We start from the raw sequence: 16121 nt of genomic DNA on the forward strand, positions 1-16121 counted from the left end.
CCCCTTTTTTAGCTCGTAATATGCCCAAGGTGGCTTGGTTTAACATTCATTAGGTATTATTTGTACTGCAGTAGTATCTTAGGAGTCCCAATCATGAATCAGGACCCCATTGTGTCAGGTACTGTACAAACAACGAAGAGACCATCCCTGCCTCAAAGAGCTTACTATTTTACTGGAAAGATTAAACATGTGGATACAAACAGAATGAGAAGCATGGGATAACAATGAGAATACTGACCACCATAAAACCCAGAGGTCACAGCTGTCTCAACTTCATGACAGAGAAGAGTTTTAGAAGATTTGAAGGCCAACAATGAAGTGGCTTTGCAAATGTTTACAGGGAGCTCTTTTCATGCATGAAGAGGAGGTTGGAAGAAAGCATGAAGGTACTTGTTTCAAAAATTTAAGTAGAAGTGGATGATGTAAGCTGGCATCATTGGCAGAGCAGATACGGAACTCTACATCTCAACAGCGTAAGAAGTGATGGGTAGAGCAGGAAAAAAGCCCACGAAAAGCCTTAAAAGTGAAGACCAAAAAAATTACGTTTGATGCAGTACAGAATGGAAGCAAGCAAAGGACACAAAGGGGGTGATCCAGTAAATCAAGAAAATGATCTTTGCAGCAGTATTCTGAATGGATTATTGAGGCACTGGTCACGATTCCACAGTTAAGGCTGAGTTTCTTTGTTTTGAATGAAAAATACAATGTATTCTCCCTGATCTTAATGGCCTTACTCTTTAAGCAAAGAATGAATTATCTGTTAGTTTAGGGATTTTTAAAAGTAATTAAAAACTGGATCATGAAACACAAGCAGGGTCAATGTGACAGAGATAACCTATGCCAGCACCACAGGAATCTACAGATAGTTTTCATTCTACAATGCTGTTGGGTGTAATGATTCAGTGGAATGAGGGAGACTGGACAAGTGTCAAACATTCTCACTGGTAGATTACTTGGCACAACTGTCACTGTTCTTTAAAGGTTCAATGGCTGCAATGTAGCTTGGGTTTCATTGCTTGAAAGGCCCCCATGCCACTGATGCTTCATCTCCACTGCGCACAGAGAGCACTGACGAGAAAGCCAAGATAGGGAACTTTTAAAGCACAGCCACACTGGGCCTCAGACTGAGCTCTATACCACCACTGCACATACCACATATCTTACTAACAACACCCTTTAAACCAGTAAGTCAATTGCAAATTAAGAGCCAGATTCACCAGTGTGTGACCGCTTTGCACTGCTCTGCTATTACAAAGCAGCTGTAGACTCAGCTTAACTGGCTGCTGCGCTCTGGCTGCTTTTGTGTGGCACTGAATCTGCCCTTAAAAGTGTGTGTGTGTGTGTGTGTGTGTGTGTACATAAAATCTTACAAGTGAATATATAAATACATAAATAAATAAATAAATAAATAAATAAAATCAGAAATAATGCATTCCCTTTGGATTTCCTGTTGAGTGACCATGTATTTAAAAAAAACACAGGAGATTCCCAGACAAAAAAGCCCACTCAGACAGAGTGAATGTTGAGAGCATGCATCAGTAGTTTAGTGTCAAAACCATAACAGTTGATGTAATTATCCTGAAATCAAGTATTGCAAATGCAGAAAACTGTGTGCAGATCGCTTTCCTGTCAACATAACATAGTGTGGACCCCACAGTAAGTAGATGTAAGCTATGTTGACTTGAGTTACCCTAGTAACGTAACTGAACTTGTGTAGCTTAGACAGACTTTCCCCCAAAGCGCAGACCTGCCCTCAGTGCCTAAAGATCAACTCTTACCTTACAACGGTCCATGATGCCAGCCTCCATTGCCCGCTTGTTAAATTATCAAAGCAAGCACCTATAATTTTTCTCTCATGCTGCCTTTCATGCTTGGGAGGAACTCTCCATAAGCCAGGATGGATAAAAATGTGTGTGTGTGTGAGATATGTAAATAAATAAATCAGATTTTTAAAATTAAATACAGGTTTATTTTTTAAATCAGCTTATTTAAAATTACATTTGAAATTATAACAACCTATTTTAAGGCCTAAGTTTATTATGAGGCAGTATATGTTTTCTGCCCAAGCCTTAAAGAAAGATAAACCACTGCACTGGTGAAGATCATGGACTAAACTGTAACCAAGAGTTAGCTGAAATGTTACACCAGTTTTTGACAAAAGTAGCCACTTTTGCAGATGCAAAGAAAATATTTTATTCCTTTTAGTTTATTCAACTAGTTCTGTTCAATTACTAGTTCATTCAAAGTTAAGAAACCAACTGGGAGTTCAAAATGTCGGAAAACTTGTCTTCCTCTTCCAATCTATGCATAAAAACTAAGTGTGTATGGGTGAGGTTCTCTAGTTCTAAAATTCTGAAGGAAAATGGTGACCAGAAACAATCATTCAATTCACATGTTGTTTAATAAATCAGTTAGTTTTAAATGCAAAAATCATGTTTTGATAAACTTTTCTTATGTATCCTGCATATTTCAGGTAGTTTTATTTAACTAAAAACAATTTTAAAATGCTGTTTTATGCAATTTTGGTTGATTTTTCAAAAAAAGCTCAACATAAATCATAAGTAAACCGTTCATCTAGTGAGTAAAAATTAAAATTCTGAATAAATGTAAGCTATATGACTACTTAAATAAGTGTGTATTGATATGGCATATCCTCCTGATTAACAAAAAAACCCACCAAATTTAGTTTCAAGGTTATATTTCGTTCCAAGTCAACAAGTTTTAACGATTACCAACCAATGAGAATCCATCTTTCTTTAGGAAAAGAACTAAAAAGTACAGATGCAAAACAAGACTAAAAAAACAACAGTCTAAATCCCAGTTTCCTGTTTGCTGATTAAAATGGTGATTAAAGCTAGTAATTTAAGTCACTGATTTAAATCAAGCCACCCTGTTCTAACATACGCAAAGTCATTTCATTTTTCTCCATCAAATCCCTCCTTAAAACTCTTTGCCACGATGCCTACAAAAACCTTGACAACAGGTAGGTTGCTGGTGTGCTGAAACCACTGCCTATCATGCTGACCAATAGCATCTCATCATTTCTTTGTATTCCCATGACTGTCTGGATCCATCTGTTGTCTTATGGTTGGATTGTAAGCTTCTTGGGACAGGGAGGGTTAAAGGACAAATTACTAAAATACACAGTAAAAACTCTTCAAAGTCTTGCAGATAAGGTAGTTGCAAACATTTTTATTTCTTACCACTCTTCTATTTTTTGCAATTTGTGATGTCCTGCTTCTTCTTGATGCTGCAACTACAAGATAAAACAGTATCTTCAGTAAGACTTAAGCAGCATTGCTAAAAACTTGCACATTCAACAATTTTAACTTTGCCTCATCATTCCATGGCATCTCAAGACAACAGTAAAACTAAATGGTAAATTCAACCTGCAGAATAAATTGTTATAGTTAGATAAAAAACAGTGACGAGAACTGGCTTTCAGATCAGGACTATTTAAAAAAAAAAAAAAAAAAAAAAAATCACACACACACATCACTTGCCAGCGGTGGGAAGGAAGCTATCTGTGGAAAAGGCCATCAGTTTCTGCAGAATTGAAGCTCTCCTTTAAAAGAGTTAAATTTCTAGCCTTTATGCAGAGCCCATGCATTTGCAGAGATAACCTTTCAAATATAAATTAATACAGTGCTGTCTTCCAGAGTCTGAGCACAGCTCTAGTGCTTTGCTGTTGAGGAAAGCTATGAGCAATATAGTAAAATGAACAAGACACTTGAGTTTCATCTCTGGGTTGGCAATTGTGAAACTCTGAAGAATTAGAGAGACAAGATGGGTGAGATAATATCTTTCACTTGACCAGCTTCTGCTAGTGAGAGACGAGCTTACACAGGTCTCTTCCTCAGGTCTGGTGTAAGCTCATCTCTCTCATGAACAGCAGCTGCTCAAGTAAGAGATATTACTTCACCCACCTCGCATATCTAACATCCTGAGACTACCATAGCTACAACAACACTGCGTACCACAATCTAAAGAATATCAGTTCTACACAAATACACCCTCTCCCACAACACAGTAATGGGGACTGGCAAGGTAAGTGGGGAAGGATAGTGGAGTTTTCACTTTGAGCTGCCAGAATGAGGAAGGAGTTTCAAGCTTACCAGACACCTACCATCTAGAGCATTGGTTCTTAACCTGGGGTGTGAGACATGCCAGATTTTTTTAGAAGGTAAATCATCGAAAACACAAATTAAGCACAGGCACGTACGTACAACTACTTTGTTTAATCAAACCTATGTATTTATTAACATTACACATTTTTTAATGATTACTGTAATATACAAACAAAAAATATATCTAGATTTAAAGAACTGACCTACTTCAATGATTTTTGCAAGAACATATTTTGATTTTTGATAAGGGTATGAGAACATATTTTGAGAACCAAATGGGTGCAGGCTGCAATAAAGGTTAAGAACCACTGATCTAGAGGATGACTTCTCAACAGGGAACTGACCTTGGACCTCACTTGCTAACTTCCTCCCCAGCCCAACCATAGTTCATATTGGTACATTTTCAGAGTCTTGTCTGAACATTTAAATTTAAAAAATGGCAAAAAGGAATACCAACCTCATGTTCCTAAACTCATATTCCAAGAATACAATTTTTATGAGCAAAAATCAAGATAACAAATAAAATCATACGCTACTAGTAATTTAGCAGGTCTTTAAGCACTCTAAAGATGTTAGGACAAATTCAACTCTGGTGTATCACCAGTTCCAGTGAAGTCAATAAATTTCTATCCGCTCATGGCAAGACTGAATTAGATCTTGTGACCTGCATCAATCCTTGTAATATGTATCTGGTAAACTAGTCTTCTATCCTGCCCACTAAGACCATGCTCTCCCAATAACAGATATTTACATACACAGAAGCTAAGACATAAAAAGTTTGATTCATGAGTAGGAAGTCTGACCTTATTAACCGGTATATCCTGACGACAATTTATGCAGCAATAGTGACAAAATATATGGCACGCTCACAACCAAAGTCGTCAACATCAGACCAACGATAAAGGTAGAAGATATGACGACTATAACAAAATCTACTTCAATAGCTTTGGACAAATTGCAAAAAGATCTTCTTAAGGTTTTTTATTGCTATAGTATTTGAGCACCTGCCAGGTAACATCAACAGCAAATGTTGAAAAATTGAGGTTGATTTGTCTCAACCACGTAGAAGTATATTGTGAACAACTTGCCAATCCTATTTACAGATAAAAAGCTACGTTAGGATGGCGTTCATGCTGAGAACATGTACAGGTATACTTGTACAGCAGCATTAGAGGGATGATTACCCCCCAAAACAAGCATTATGGACCCAGGGAATTCAGAGGTCAAACTACACCTAAAAGAAAGTCAAATGCATGAAAAGTTTCAGAGTAGCAGCCGTGTTAGTCTGTATTCGCAAAAAGAAAAGGAGTACTTGTGGCACCTTAGAGACTAACCAATTTATTTGAGCATGAGCTTTCGTGAGCTACAGCTCATGCATCCGATGAAGTGAGCTGTAGCTCACGAAAGCTTATGCTCAAATAAATTGGTTAGTCTCTAAGGTGCCACAAGTACTCCTTTTCTAAATGCATGAAAGTAGCTTACGCACACACTTAGCTTTATTGTAGTTTATTGTATTTATGCCTCTTTTTGCATTTCTTTTTCTTTTTCAAAGAACAAAACAAACTCCCCAGCAGAGAATCACGGGGAATAGCCGCAGACACCACAATCAGAAGCCCGACAATGGAACCGCGGGGGGTTCAGCGGCCCCGCCCCGCGCGCCCTGCCCGGGCTGGGGGGCGGGTCTCACCTTCTCTCTGGCTGGGCCCCGCGCTCCCCACCCCCAGGGCGGTGGAATAAGCCGCTGCCCTGAGCAGCGAGCCGGGCCCGGCGGCCAGCCCCACGCAAAGCCGGGGCAGCATCGGGCGGCCGCACGAGGAGAGGCAGCCCCTGGCGGCCGCCATGCTACTTTGCGGCTCGCACACGCGCACTTCAGACGGCCGACGGGAGCCGCTGTAGGCCAAATCGATTAGGCGAAGCGTGAGGTGCCCCGCGGGCGCTCAGTCCGGGGAGGGGGGCGGGGCTTCTCACGGGCGCCCGGCCGCCCGTGTGGCAGGCGGAGCTCGCGCTGCTCTTCCTTGAGCGACGGGGGGGTTGCAGAGCTGTCCGGTAAAGGCTGTGGCTGCCTCATGCGAGGGAAAATGCATGTGGGTGTTTTGAGAGGGAGGGAGGACTGATGAATTCCCAGCAGCAACAATGAATATTTAATAATAACCCCTGTAGAGCAGAAACCAAACAAATGGTAACTGGTAGCAAAGGTTTATTTTAAAAGGAGGATGAAAAGAAAGGGAGGAAGAGGAGCAAAGTGGTGCTCAGTAAGTGGCAAGCTGCTGCTCTTTCCACACACCATTAAAGACATGTAGCTGCACCCCACTGTTGCCAGTCTTCATGCTCTGATCACGACTCTTGCGATATTTGTTTTTCTTAAAACCCCAGCTCCTGGATTCATGTGATTGTGGGAGAACATCTGCTTTTTTGGTGGGGGAGGGGTGTTGAAGTAACTCTTTAGGTGTCACAGTTGTGTGAGAAAGCTTGAAAACATAGCCCAAGAGTACTTAAAGAGGTTCACAATCCAGATGACAAATAAAAAGCACCGCAAATGTATTACTTCAGAAACTCATGTTTTTGGGGGTCTTGAACTAGGTACGTCACTAGGTGCACAAGGAATGTAAGGCTTGGCTGTCAGCTGCCTACATGCTGTGGCTCTGATTACATTTGTGTTCATCTATACTCTTACAGATAGTCCCACATATGCAATACATGCGATTGGCTTTAAAATCATGAGATTTTTTAAAAGTAAATTTCACATTCTTTGCTTGCCTTTTGGTTTCTGGGTCTTATGTTGGGTCATGTGTTCAAGCTTTTCTCCACAATTATAAAAACTATATACTTGTCGGGGGGGGGGGAGTGTTCTCACATATTTTCATAACTCAGAAATCTGGAGCTTGAGAACACCAATGACTATGAGAGTTAGCAATATTGCAGATATCAAGGAACAGGCACTGTGAAGTCATTGGTTCACCACAACTAGCTAACTGGGCTCATTTGAAGGCACAGTTTTCTGAGGTCTCTGGTTCTGATGTCAAGGCATGAGCTCTGTGACAGCACTAGCTACTATTTCTAGCTCACTAAACTAATCTCAAGGCACAGGTGGTTACTGAAATTATTGGTTTAGTAGCTCAGTTCCTGAAGCTAGTGTCATATTAAAGACTCGCTGAGCAAAAGACTTCATAGAAACCATGGGGCACAGGTGTGCATAAGGGTTACAGGGATCCCCTGCTCCAGGATCTACATATTAGTTTGCCAAAAAAATATCATGTAAAAAGGTCACTAATGAAAGCCTTTGTGACACGGGTAATCATAGGGTAGGTCTACACTACGAAATTAGGTCGAATTTATAGAAGTCGGTTTTGTAGAAAGCGGTTTTATACAGTCGATTGTGTGTACAAATGCTCTAAGTGCATGTAGTTGGCGGAGTGTGTCCACAGTACCGAGGCAACCGTCGACTTCCAGAGCGTTGCACTGTGGGTGGCTATCCCACAGTTCCCGCAGTCTCCGCCGCCCATTTGAATTCTGAGTAGAAATTCCAGTGCCTGATGGGGCTAAAACATTGTCGTGGGTGGTTCTGGGTACATATCATCAGGCCCCCCTTCCCTCCCTCCCTCCATGAAAGCAAGGGCAGACAATCGTTTTGCGCCTTTTTTCTTGAGTTACCTGTGCAGACGCCATACCACGGCAAGCATGGAGCCCGCTCAGCTAACCATCACCGTATGTCTCCTGGGTGCTGGCAGACGCAGTACTGCATTGCTACACAGCAACAGTTTATTGCCTTTTGGCAACAGACAGTGCAGTATGACTGGTGGCCGTTGTCGACGTAGTCCTGGGTGCTCTTTTAACCGACCTCGATGAGGTCCGGGCGCCTGGGCAAACATGGGAGTGATTCAGCCAAGTCATTTCCCTTTTAATCTGCAGCCAGCAGAAAACGATGGCCAGCAGTCATACTGCATCATCTTCTGCCGAGCACCCAGGAGATGATCATGGCTAGCGGTTGTACTGCACAGTCTGCTGCCAGCAAGATGTATAAAGATAGATGAAGTGGATCAAAACAAGAAATAGACCAAATTTGTTTTGTATTCATTTTCTATTCCCGCCCTCCGTGAAATCAACAGCCTGCTAAAACCAGTTTTGAGTTCTGTCCTTGAGGTTTTGAGTTCTGTCCCTGAGGGGGCCATTCTGTTTCCTGCAAAGCCACCCCCTTGTTGATTTTAATTCCCTGTAAGCCAACCCTGTAAGCCATGTCGTCAGTCGCCCCTCCCTCCATCAGAGCAACGGCAGACAATCGTTCCGCGTCTTTTTTCTGTGCAGACGCCACACCACGGCAAGCATGGAGCCCGCTCAGATCACTTTGGCAATTAGGAGCACATTAAACACCACACGCATTATCCAGCAGTATATGCAGCACCAGAACCTGGTAAAGCGAAACCGGGCGAGTAGGTGACGTCAGCGCGGTGACGAGAGTGATGAGGACATGGACACAGACTTTTCTCAAAGCAGGGGCCCTGGCAATGTGGGCATCATGGTGCTAATGGGGCAGGTTCATGCGGTGGAACACCGATTCTGGGCTCGGGAAACAAGCACAGGCTGGTGGGACCGCATAGTGTTGCAGGTCTGGGACGATTCCCAGTGGCTGGAAACTTTCACATGCGTAAAGGCACTTTCATGGAAATTTGTGACTTGCTATCCCCTGCCCTGAGGTGCAAGAATACCAAGATAAGAGCAGCCCTCACAGTTGAGAAGCGAGTGGCAATAGCCCTGTGGAAGCTTGCAATGCCAGACAGCTACCGGTCAGCTGGGAATCAATTTGGAGTGGGCAAATCTACTGTGGGGGCTGCTGTGATGCAAGTAGCCAACGCAATCAAAGATCTGCTGATATCAAGGGTAGTGATCCTGGGAAATGTGCAGGTCATAGTGGATGGCTTTGCTGCAATGGGATTCCCTAACTGTGGTGGGGCCATAGATGGAACCCATATCCCTATCTTGGCACCGGAGCACCAAGCTGGCGAGTACATAAACCGCAAGGGGTACTTTTCAATAGTGCTGCAAGCACTGGTGGATCACAAGGGACATTTCACCAACATCAACGTGGGATGGCCGGGAAAAGTACATGACGCTCGCATCTTCAGGAACTCTGGTCTGTTTCAAAAGCTACAAGAAGGGACTTTATTCCCAGACCAGAAAATAACGGTTGAAATGTTGAAATGCCTATAGTTATCCTTGGGGACCCAGCCTACCCCTTAATGCCATGGCTTATGAAGCCCTACACAGGCAGCCTGGACAGTAGTCAGGAGCTGTTCAGGTACAGGCTAAGCAAGTGCAGAATGGTGGTAGAATGTGCATTTGGACGTTTAAAAGTGCGCTGGTGCATTCCCACTGTTATTACTGCTTGCTGTGCGCTCCACAATATCTGTGAGAGTAAGGGGGAAGATATTTATGGCAGGGTGGGAGGTTGAGGCAAATCGCCTGGCTGCTGGTTATGCGCAGCCAGACACCAGGGCGGTTAGAAGAGCACAGGAGGGCACGGTGCGCATCAGAGAAGCTTTGAAAACCAGTTTCATGACTGGCCAGGCTACGGTGTGAAAGTTCTGTTTGTTTCTCCTTGATGAAACCCCCCACCCCTTGGTTCACTCTACTTCCCTGTAAGCTAACCACCCTCCCCTCCTCCCTTCAATCACCGCTTGCAGAGGCAATAAAGTCATTGTTGCTTCACATTCATGCATTCTTTATTAATTCATCACACAAATAGGGGGATAACTACCAAGGTAGCCCAGGAGGGGTGGTGGAGGAGAGAAGAACCAGGAGGGGTGGTGGAGGAGGGAAGGACAAGGCCATACAGCACTTTAAAAGTTTAAAACTTTAAAACTTATTCAATGCCGGCCTTCTGTTGCTTGGGCAATCCTCTGGGGTGGAGTGGCTGGGTGGCCGGAGGGGCCCCCCCCACTGCGTTCTTGGGCATCTGGGTGAGGAGGCTATGGAACTTGGGGGGAGGGTGGTTGGTTACACAGGGGCTGTAGCGGCGGTCTGTGCTCCAGCTGCCTTTCCTGCAGCTCAACCATACGCTGGAGCGTATTAGTTTGATCCTCCAGCAGCCTCAGCACTGATTCCTGCCTCCTCTCATCACGCTGCCACCACCTTTCAGCTTCAGCCCTCTCTTCAGCCCGCCACTTACTCTCTTCAGCCCGCTACCTCTCCTCCCAGTCATTTTGTGCTTTCCTGCACTCTGACATTGTCTGCCTCCATGCATTCGTCTGTGCTCTGTCAGTGTGGGAGGACAGCATGAACTAATCGCAAGTGCGTTTTTTTCGCCTTCTAATCTTCGCTAGCCTCTGGGAAGGAGAAGATCCTGTGATCCTTGAAACACATGCAGCTGGTGGAGAAAAAAAAAAGGACAGTGGTATTTAAAAAGACACATTTTATAGAACAATGGGTACACTCTTTCACGGTAAACCTTGCTGTTAACATTACATACATAGCACATGTGCTTTTGTTCCAAGGTTGCATTTTGCCTCTCCCCACCACGTGGCTAACAGCGGGGAACATTTCTGTTCAGCCCACAGGCAAACAACCCAGCAGGAACGGGCACCTCTGAATGTCCCCTTAAGAAAAGCACCCTATTTCAACCAGGTGACCATGAATGATATCACTCTCCTGAGGATAACACAGAGAGATAAAGAACGGATGTTGTTTGAATGCCAGTAAACATACACTGCAATGCTTTGTTCTACAATGATTCTCAAGTACATGCTACTGGCCTGGAGTGGTAAAGTGTCCTACCATGGTGGACGGAATAAGGCTGCCCTCCCCAGAAACCTTTTGCAAAGGCTTTGGGAGTACATCCAGGAGAGCCGCGAATGCCAGGGCAAATTAATCATTAAACATGCTTGCTTTTAAACCATGTATAGTATTTTAAAAGGTACACTCACCAGAGGTCCCTTCTTCACCTGGTGGGTCCGGAGGCAGCCTTGGGTGGGTTCGGGGGGTACTGGCTCCAGGTCCAGGGTGAGAAACAGTTCCTGGCTGTCGGGAAAACCGGTTTCTCCGCTTGCTTGCTGTGAGCTATATACAACCTCATCATCATCATCTTCCTCGTCCCCAAAACCTCATTCCGTGTTGCCTCCATCTCCATTGAAGGAGTCAAACAACACGGCTGGAGTAGTGGTGGCTGAACACCCTAAAATGGCATGCAGCTCATCATAGAAGTGGCATGTTTGGGGCTCTGACTTGGAGCGGCCGTTTGCCTCTCTGGTTTTCTGGTAGGCTTGCCTCAGCTCCTTAAGTTTCACGCGGCACTGCTTCGGGTCCCTGTTATGGCCTCTGTCCTTCATGCCCTGGGAGATTTTGAAAATTGTTTTGGCATTTCGAAAACTGGAACGGAGTTCTGATAGCACAGATTCCTCTCCGCATACAGCGATCAGATCCCGTACCTCCCGTTCGGTCCATGCTGGAGCTCTTTTGCGATTCTGGGACTCCATCATGGTCACCTCTGCTGTTGTGCTCTGCATGGTCACCTCTGCTGATGAGCTCTGCATGGTCACCTGCAGCTACCATGGTGGCCAAACAGGAAATTGAAATTCAAAAGTTTGCGGGCCTTTTCCTGTCTACCTGGCCAGTGCATCTGAGTTGAGAGTGCTGTCCAGAGCGGTCACAATGGAGCACTCTGGGATAGCTCCCGGAGGCCAATACTGTCTAATTGTGTCCACAGTATCCCAAATTCGACCCAGCAAGGCTGATTTCAGCGCTAATCCCCTTGTCGGGGGTGGAGTAAGGAAATCGATTTTAAGAGCTCTTTAAGTCGAAAAAAAGGGCTTCGTTGTGTGGATGGGTGCAGGGTTAAATCGATTTAATTCGACCTCAACTAGACACAACAACCAAAATGAGACCTAGACACAACAACCAAAATGAGACCAAAGTGTTACGTTCCAGAGGAGACTAGACTGTTATGTGCCACAGGCAGGGACTCGGAGGGATCAAAGTGCACCAGTCCTCGAGGCCCCCATAGTGGCAAGGAAATGATAAGTGAGATTTCTCAGATGATCCTGGCAAATGACCCACACTCACGAACGCTGCAGAGTAAGGTGAACCCTTCCCCCCAGCGTCACTGCTAATGTGATCTGGGGGGAAATTCCTTCCTGAGCCCACATATGATGATCAGTTAGACCCTGAGCATGTAAGCAAGAACCAGCCAGCCAAACGCCTGAGAGAGAGAATACTCGGAACACCTCAGAGTCCTCACCCACCCCTCCCTGTGTCCCATGTCCAGCCGTGGCCATCCCTGAGCTTTAGAAGGAGATAAAAAACACTCCCAGAATTCTTTGTGGGGAAAGATCCCTTCCTGACCGCTGCCAGTGGCTGGCTGAAACCCTAAAGCATGAACTTTAGAAATGTAAGACATAAACTGGTCGTAAACCCCAGCTTTCTCTTAAAACTCCCGACTCTTCACTGGAACCCAAGAAGGATGTGCACATGATTAGATGCAAGAAGTCTGGAAATTGTAATGGAGAATAGATGATTAATTATGTGAAACACCTCGGAGAGTTGGGTCATCATAACTCTAATAAGTAGAAAGAGTTGTGCTGTCCCTAAAGAAATCAAAAGGTACCAAAACAAAAAAATAACCCTGAATATATTATTTACTGCTAATCAGAAAATTGTAGGCTAAGGATGAAATTCACACCTGTTAGAAGGCCTGTGCACCAGGTAGGTGTTCAAAACAGAACTAAAGTTTCACCCTAAATTGATCAGAGCCACATGGGACAACAAAGAGGAGGATGGCTGGGTGTTTTTCAACATGTTTCTATCAAAGAGTCCCAAAAAGTGTCCATTTTTTCCTACTGAAAATCTTCATCATATTTCAGCCAGCTCTATTTCTCATTGTTTGAAAACCCATTCATTCTGCAGGTCTCAGAGTAACCCTGGGCAGAAATCTCTTTGCTTGTTACAGAAGCAGTGAGCAACAAATGGAGACTGGTAAGTATTTTCCTTTTATCTTTAATATCTTTGTTTTCTTCTGCTCTACATTTTTCATGCTTAGATTCAGTTTGTGATACTTACATATGAACATCAGTTGCATTTGTCATTTTCATAGCATTTCTTCTAATCTTCCAGGAAAGTAGATTCCTCTCTACATTAAGGCTTCCACTTCTGTTTCACCCCCCACCTCCAAGGTTAATAATAAACAAATTCCAAAATCTAGACTTCATGGCTAGTACTTTCTTTACATCATCAGACAAAAAAATTACATTACGTTTGAGACTGCATATCAGTAATTTAAGGTTAAATACATTACAGGGATGCTGTGACTATCCCAAAACAAAGCAGATGGACAGTTAATACACCCAAACAACCTTAACTCTGCCCAGCCACATATTCTTCAGATTTCCCCTGTAGTTAACACTCATGGAAGGGAAGTCTTGTGCAGAAGCTACATCTGAAGATTTTTGTTTTTTATTTATTTAGGATGAATGGTCATTTCCTCCCTCCCCCATTATTCTTTGTAATTCAGATTAAATTGATTTTTAAAGACACATTAGTTTCTTTCCCTTTTTGCCCCTTGCTCTCACAGGTGGTCACTAGAAGTACATTTCCATGCCCTGTCATGTTCGAATTTATTTTAAGTTTAGCCTTCACTGTGAATTTTCTGGATTGAATACACTTGGTTTTAGTATAATTACAATGTCCCTGTAATGTAGTTTACCCTAAATTACTGATATATACTCTCAGCCTTAATTCCATTTTAATGAAGTTTTTGTCTGGAATATAATCATAAGAATTAGATACAATAATTGATAACAACTTACATTAACTACAACCAAATTTCTTTCCAACCCGTTTGTGCACATAAAGAGAAAAACAAGGGGGCCATTAGAGGGCAAAAGTTTGAATCATAGGTTAATTATCGACACTTATAATACTTAATATATATTCATTGTAATTTACAAATATTAACAAGTCAATCAAGTTGGCCTTTACAAGATGTCAACTTCACCAGCTTGTTACTAACTTAAGATAGCTTTATTCAGTGTCATCAAAAATTCTCAAATCCTGCTATATATTCAATAACTGATGGAAGTAATCCTAGTTAGAGGTCACTGTCAATGTTATTTCTCCTTTCCTCGGTAGAGTAACACAAGAAGGGGTTCTTTGTTGTTGATTGTTTGCACTGCCAGTAATGTAACAAGTTCCTAACTGCAGGTGTTAAATGTTATGTTGCAGTTCCTGTTTCATGAGTTTGGTGTGGGTTACTTTATATGTCGTGTTGAGAAGATTCATGTTGAATGGCAGGGCCTATAGTGTACATTATCTTTTAAAATGACCGTAAATCATGCACATTTTTTTGGTAAAATAAATCAAAATACTGGGTGCCTGGGATGGACCACACTGAGAATGCCACGCTCAGGGCAGACTGCAAGAATCAGGGCAGACAATTGCCCAAAATGGATGGTTTACACTATAATTAGATTTACCAAGCCAGTAACAAAAGAGCTTCTGCAACACCACACTGGTTAACCAGAAGTCAAACACAGTCCCCCTTGGCTCCCATCCAGATGAACTGAACGCTCAGATTTGAATCCACCTCCTTGTGCAGGGGTCGGCAACCTTTCAGAAGTGGTGTGCTGAGTCTTCATTTATGCACTCTAATTTAAGGTTTTGCGTGCCAGCAATACATTTTAATGTTTTTAGAAGGTCTCTTTCTATAAAATCTATAATATATAACTAAACTATTGGTGTATGTAAAGTAAATAAGGTTTTTAAAATGTTTAAGAAGCTTCATTTAAAATTAAATTAAAATGCAGAGCCCTCCCCACCCTCCCCCCCGGACCAGTGGCCAGGACCCAGGCAGTATGAGTGCCACTGAAAATCAGCTCGTGTGCCGCCTTTGGCATGCGTGCCATAGATTGCCTACCCCTGTGGATACAGTCTATATAACAAAAAGCATCATCAGAACTTGCTTTGTTAGTCTAAACAGAGAGGCCAGAAATGGATTGTTCATTAAGACTAAGCCATCCTATCCCTGCAATTGGCCCCTTTAGGGTTAGAATTGAGGTATTTTGACTAGTCACTCTGGAGGAAACTACAGCTTCAGACTCTGAGTGGTACAAGTGGTGCAAGCATGGAATATAGCCTCTGGTGTTGCAGGAGTTAAGTTATTTAAAAAGTAGTTTACCCTTTTTATAATTAGCTGTGCTGATTAAAATATTTTAAGTTACACTGCAGTATCTTTAAAAAGAGCTATTTTCACTTTGTTGCACTGCATGTGGGAATTGAATACAGAAAAGAGCCTTATGGGAACCTTAAATCAAAAGCAGAAATTCTTATTGCCTTTACTTTTATCATGACTCACATCTCAGCAAATGTCAAAGTCTCTCCTCAGTTACAGACCCGTAATTCTCATAAAAAAATGTGCCGAAGCAGTAATTATATTTTGATCAATTACTTCAAATATACTTGTAATGTGTCCAGTTTTAATCATGATATTTTGTTACCACCATGTATCAACAACAGTATACTTCTCTTCCAGTGCATCACTAATGATTTAAACAAATGCAATAAAACAATGATAGAACACTTAATATAATTGGAGTAAGGAATCAAATTACAGTTGAGGTTCACTGTGCAAGAATTTAAATTGTCCCTTATTATTTGAAAGCTCTCTATTGCTGCCATCTGATACCTCTTCATCAATTAGAATAGATCCAATATTTCAAGCAGTAATTCTTGCCTTCCCATTCTATAACACAGTGATATCAACAGAGACTCTTCCCCACACTGTATGTGAATAATTTCTTTGTTAATACATACAATTTCTTCATAATTTCTCTTATATGGATATTAAAATGATTATGGATTTTTATGAACTAGCATACTATAATTACTTTAAGAATTCTATTAAACAGTCAAAGAGTACTTAAAAATAAAAATTAAGGGCCAAATCACAAGCTTTTAATTAAGGGACATTTGGGTCCAGTTGGATTGATGTAAGGCAAGCAGGATTTGGCTTTA

The 16121-nt window shown here is 42.6% G+C and overlaps 1 protein-coding gene across 1 annotated transcript in view; it reads right to left on the minus strand.

Annotated features, from left to right (window-relative positions):
* Positions 1-6010, minus strand: part of MRPS35 (mitochondrial ribosomal protein S35) — a 56198-nt gene extending 50188 nt beyond the window's left edge. Inside the window, exons 1-2 of the mRNA XM_074948918.1 lie at positions 5815-6010; positions 3204-3256 (exon numbers count right to left, since the gene is read on the minus strand). Of these exons, the coding sequence (XP_074805019.1) occupies positions 3204-3256; positions 5815-5968 (207 nt within the window). The 5' untranslated portion in view covers positions 5969-6010. The remainder of the gene's footprint in view (positions 1-3203; positions 3257-5814) is intronic.
* Between the last annotated feature and the right edge of the window lie 10111 nt (positions 6011-16121).

The sequence above is a fragment of the Natator depressus genome, chromosome 1 (genome assembly GCF_965152275.1).
Source record: "Natator depressus isolate rNatDep1 chromosome 1, rNatDep2.hap1, whole genome shotgun sequence".
Taxonomy (NCBI): Eukaryota; Metazoa; Chordata; order Testudines; family Cheloniidae; genus Natator; species Natator depressus.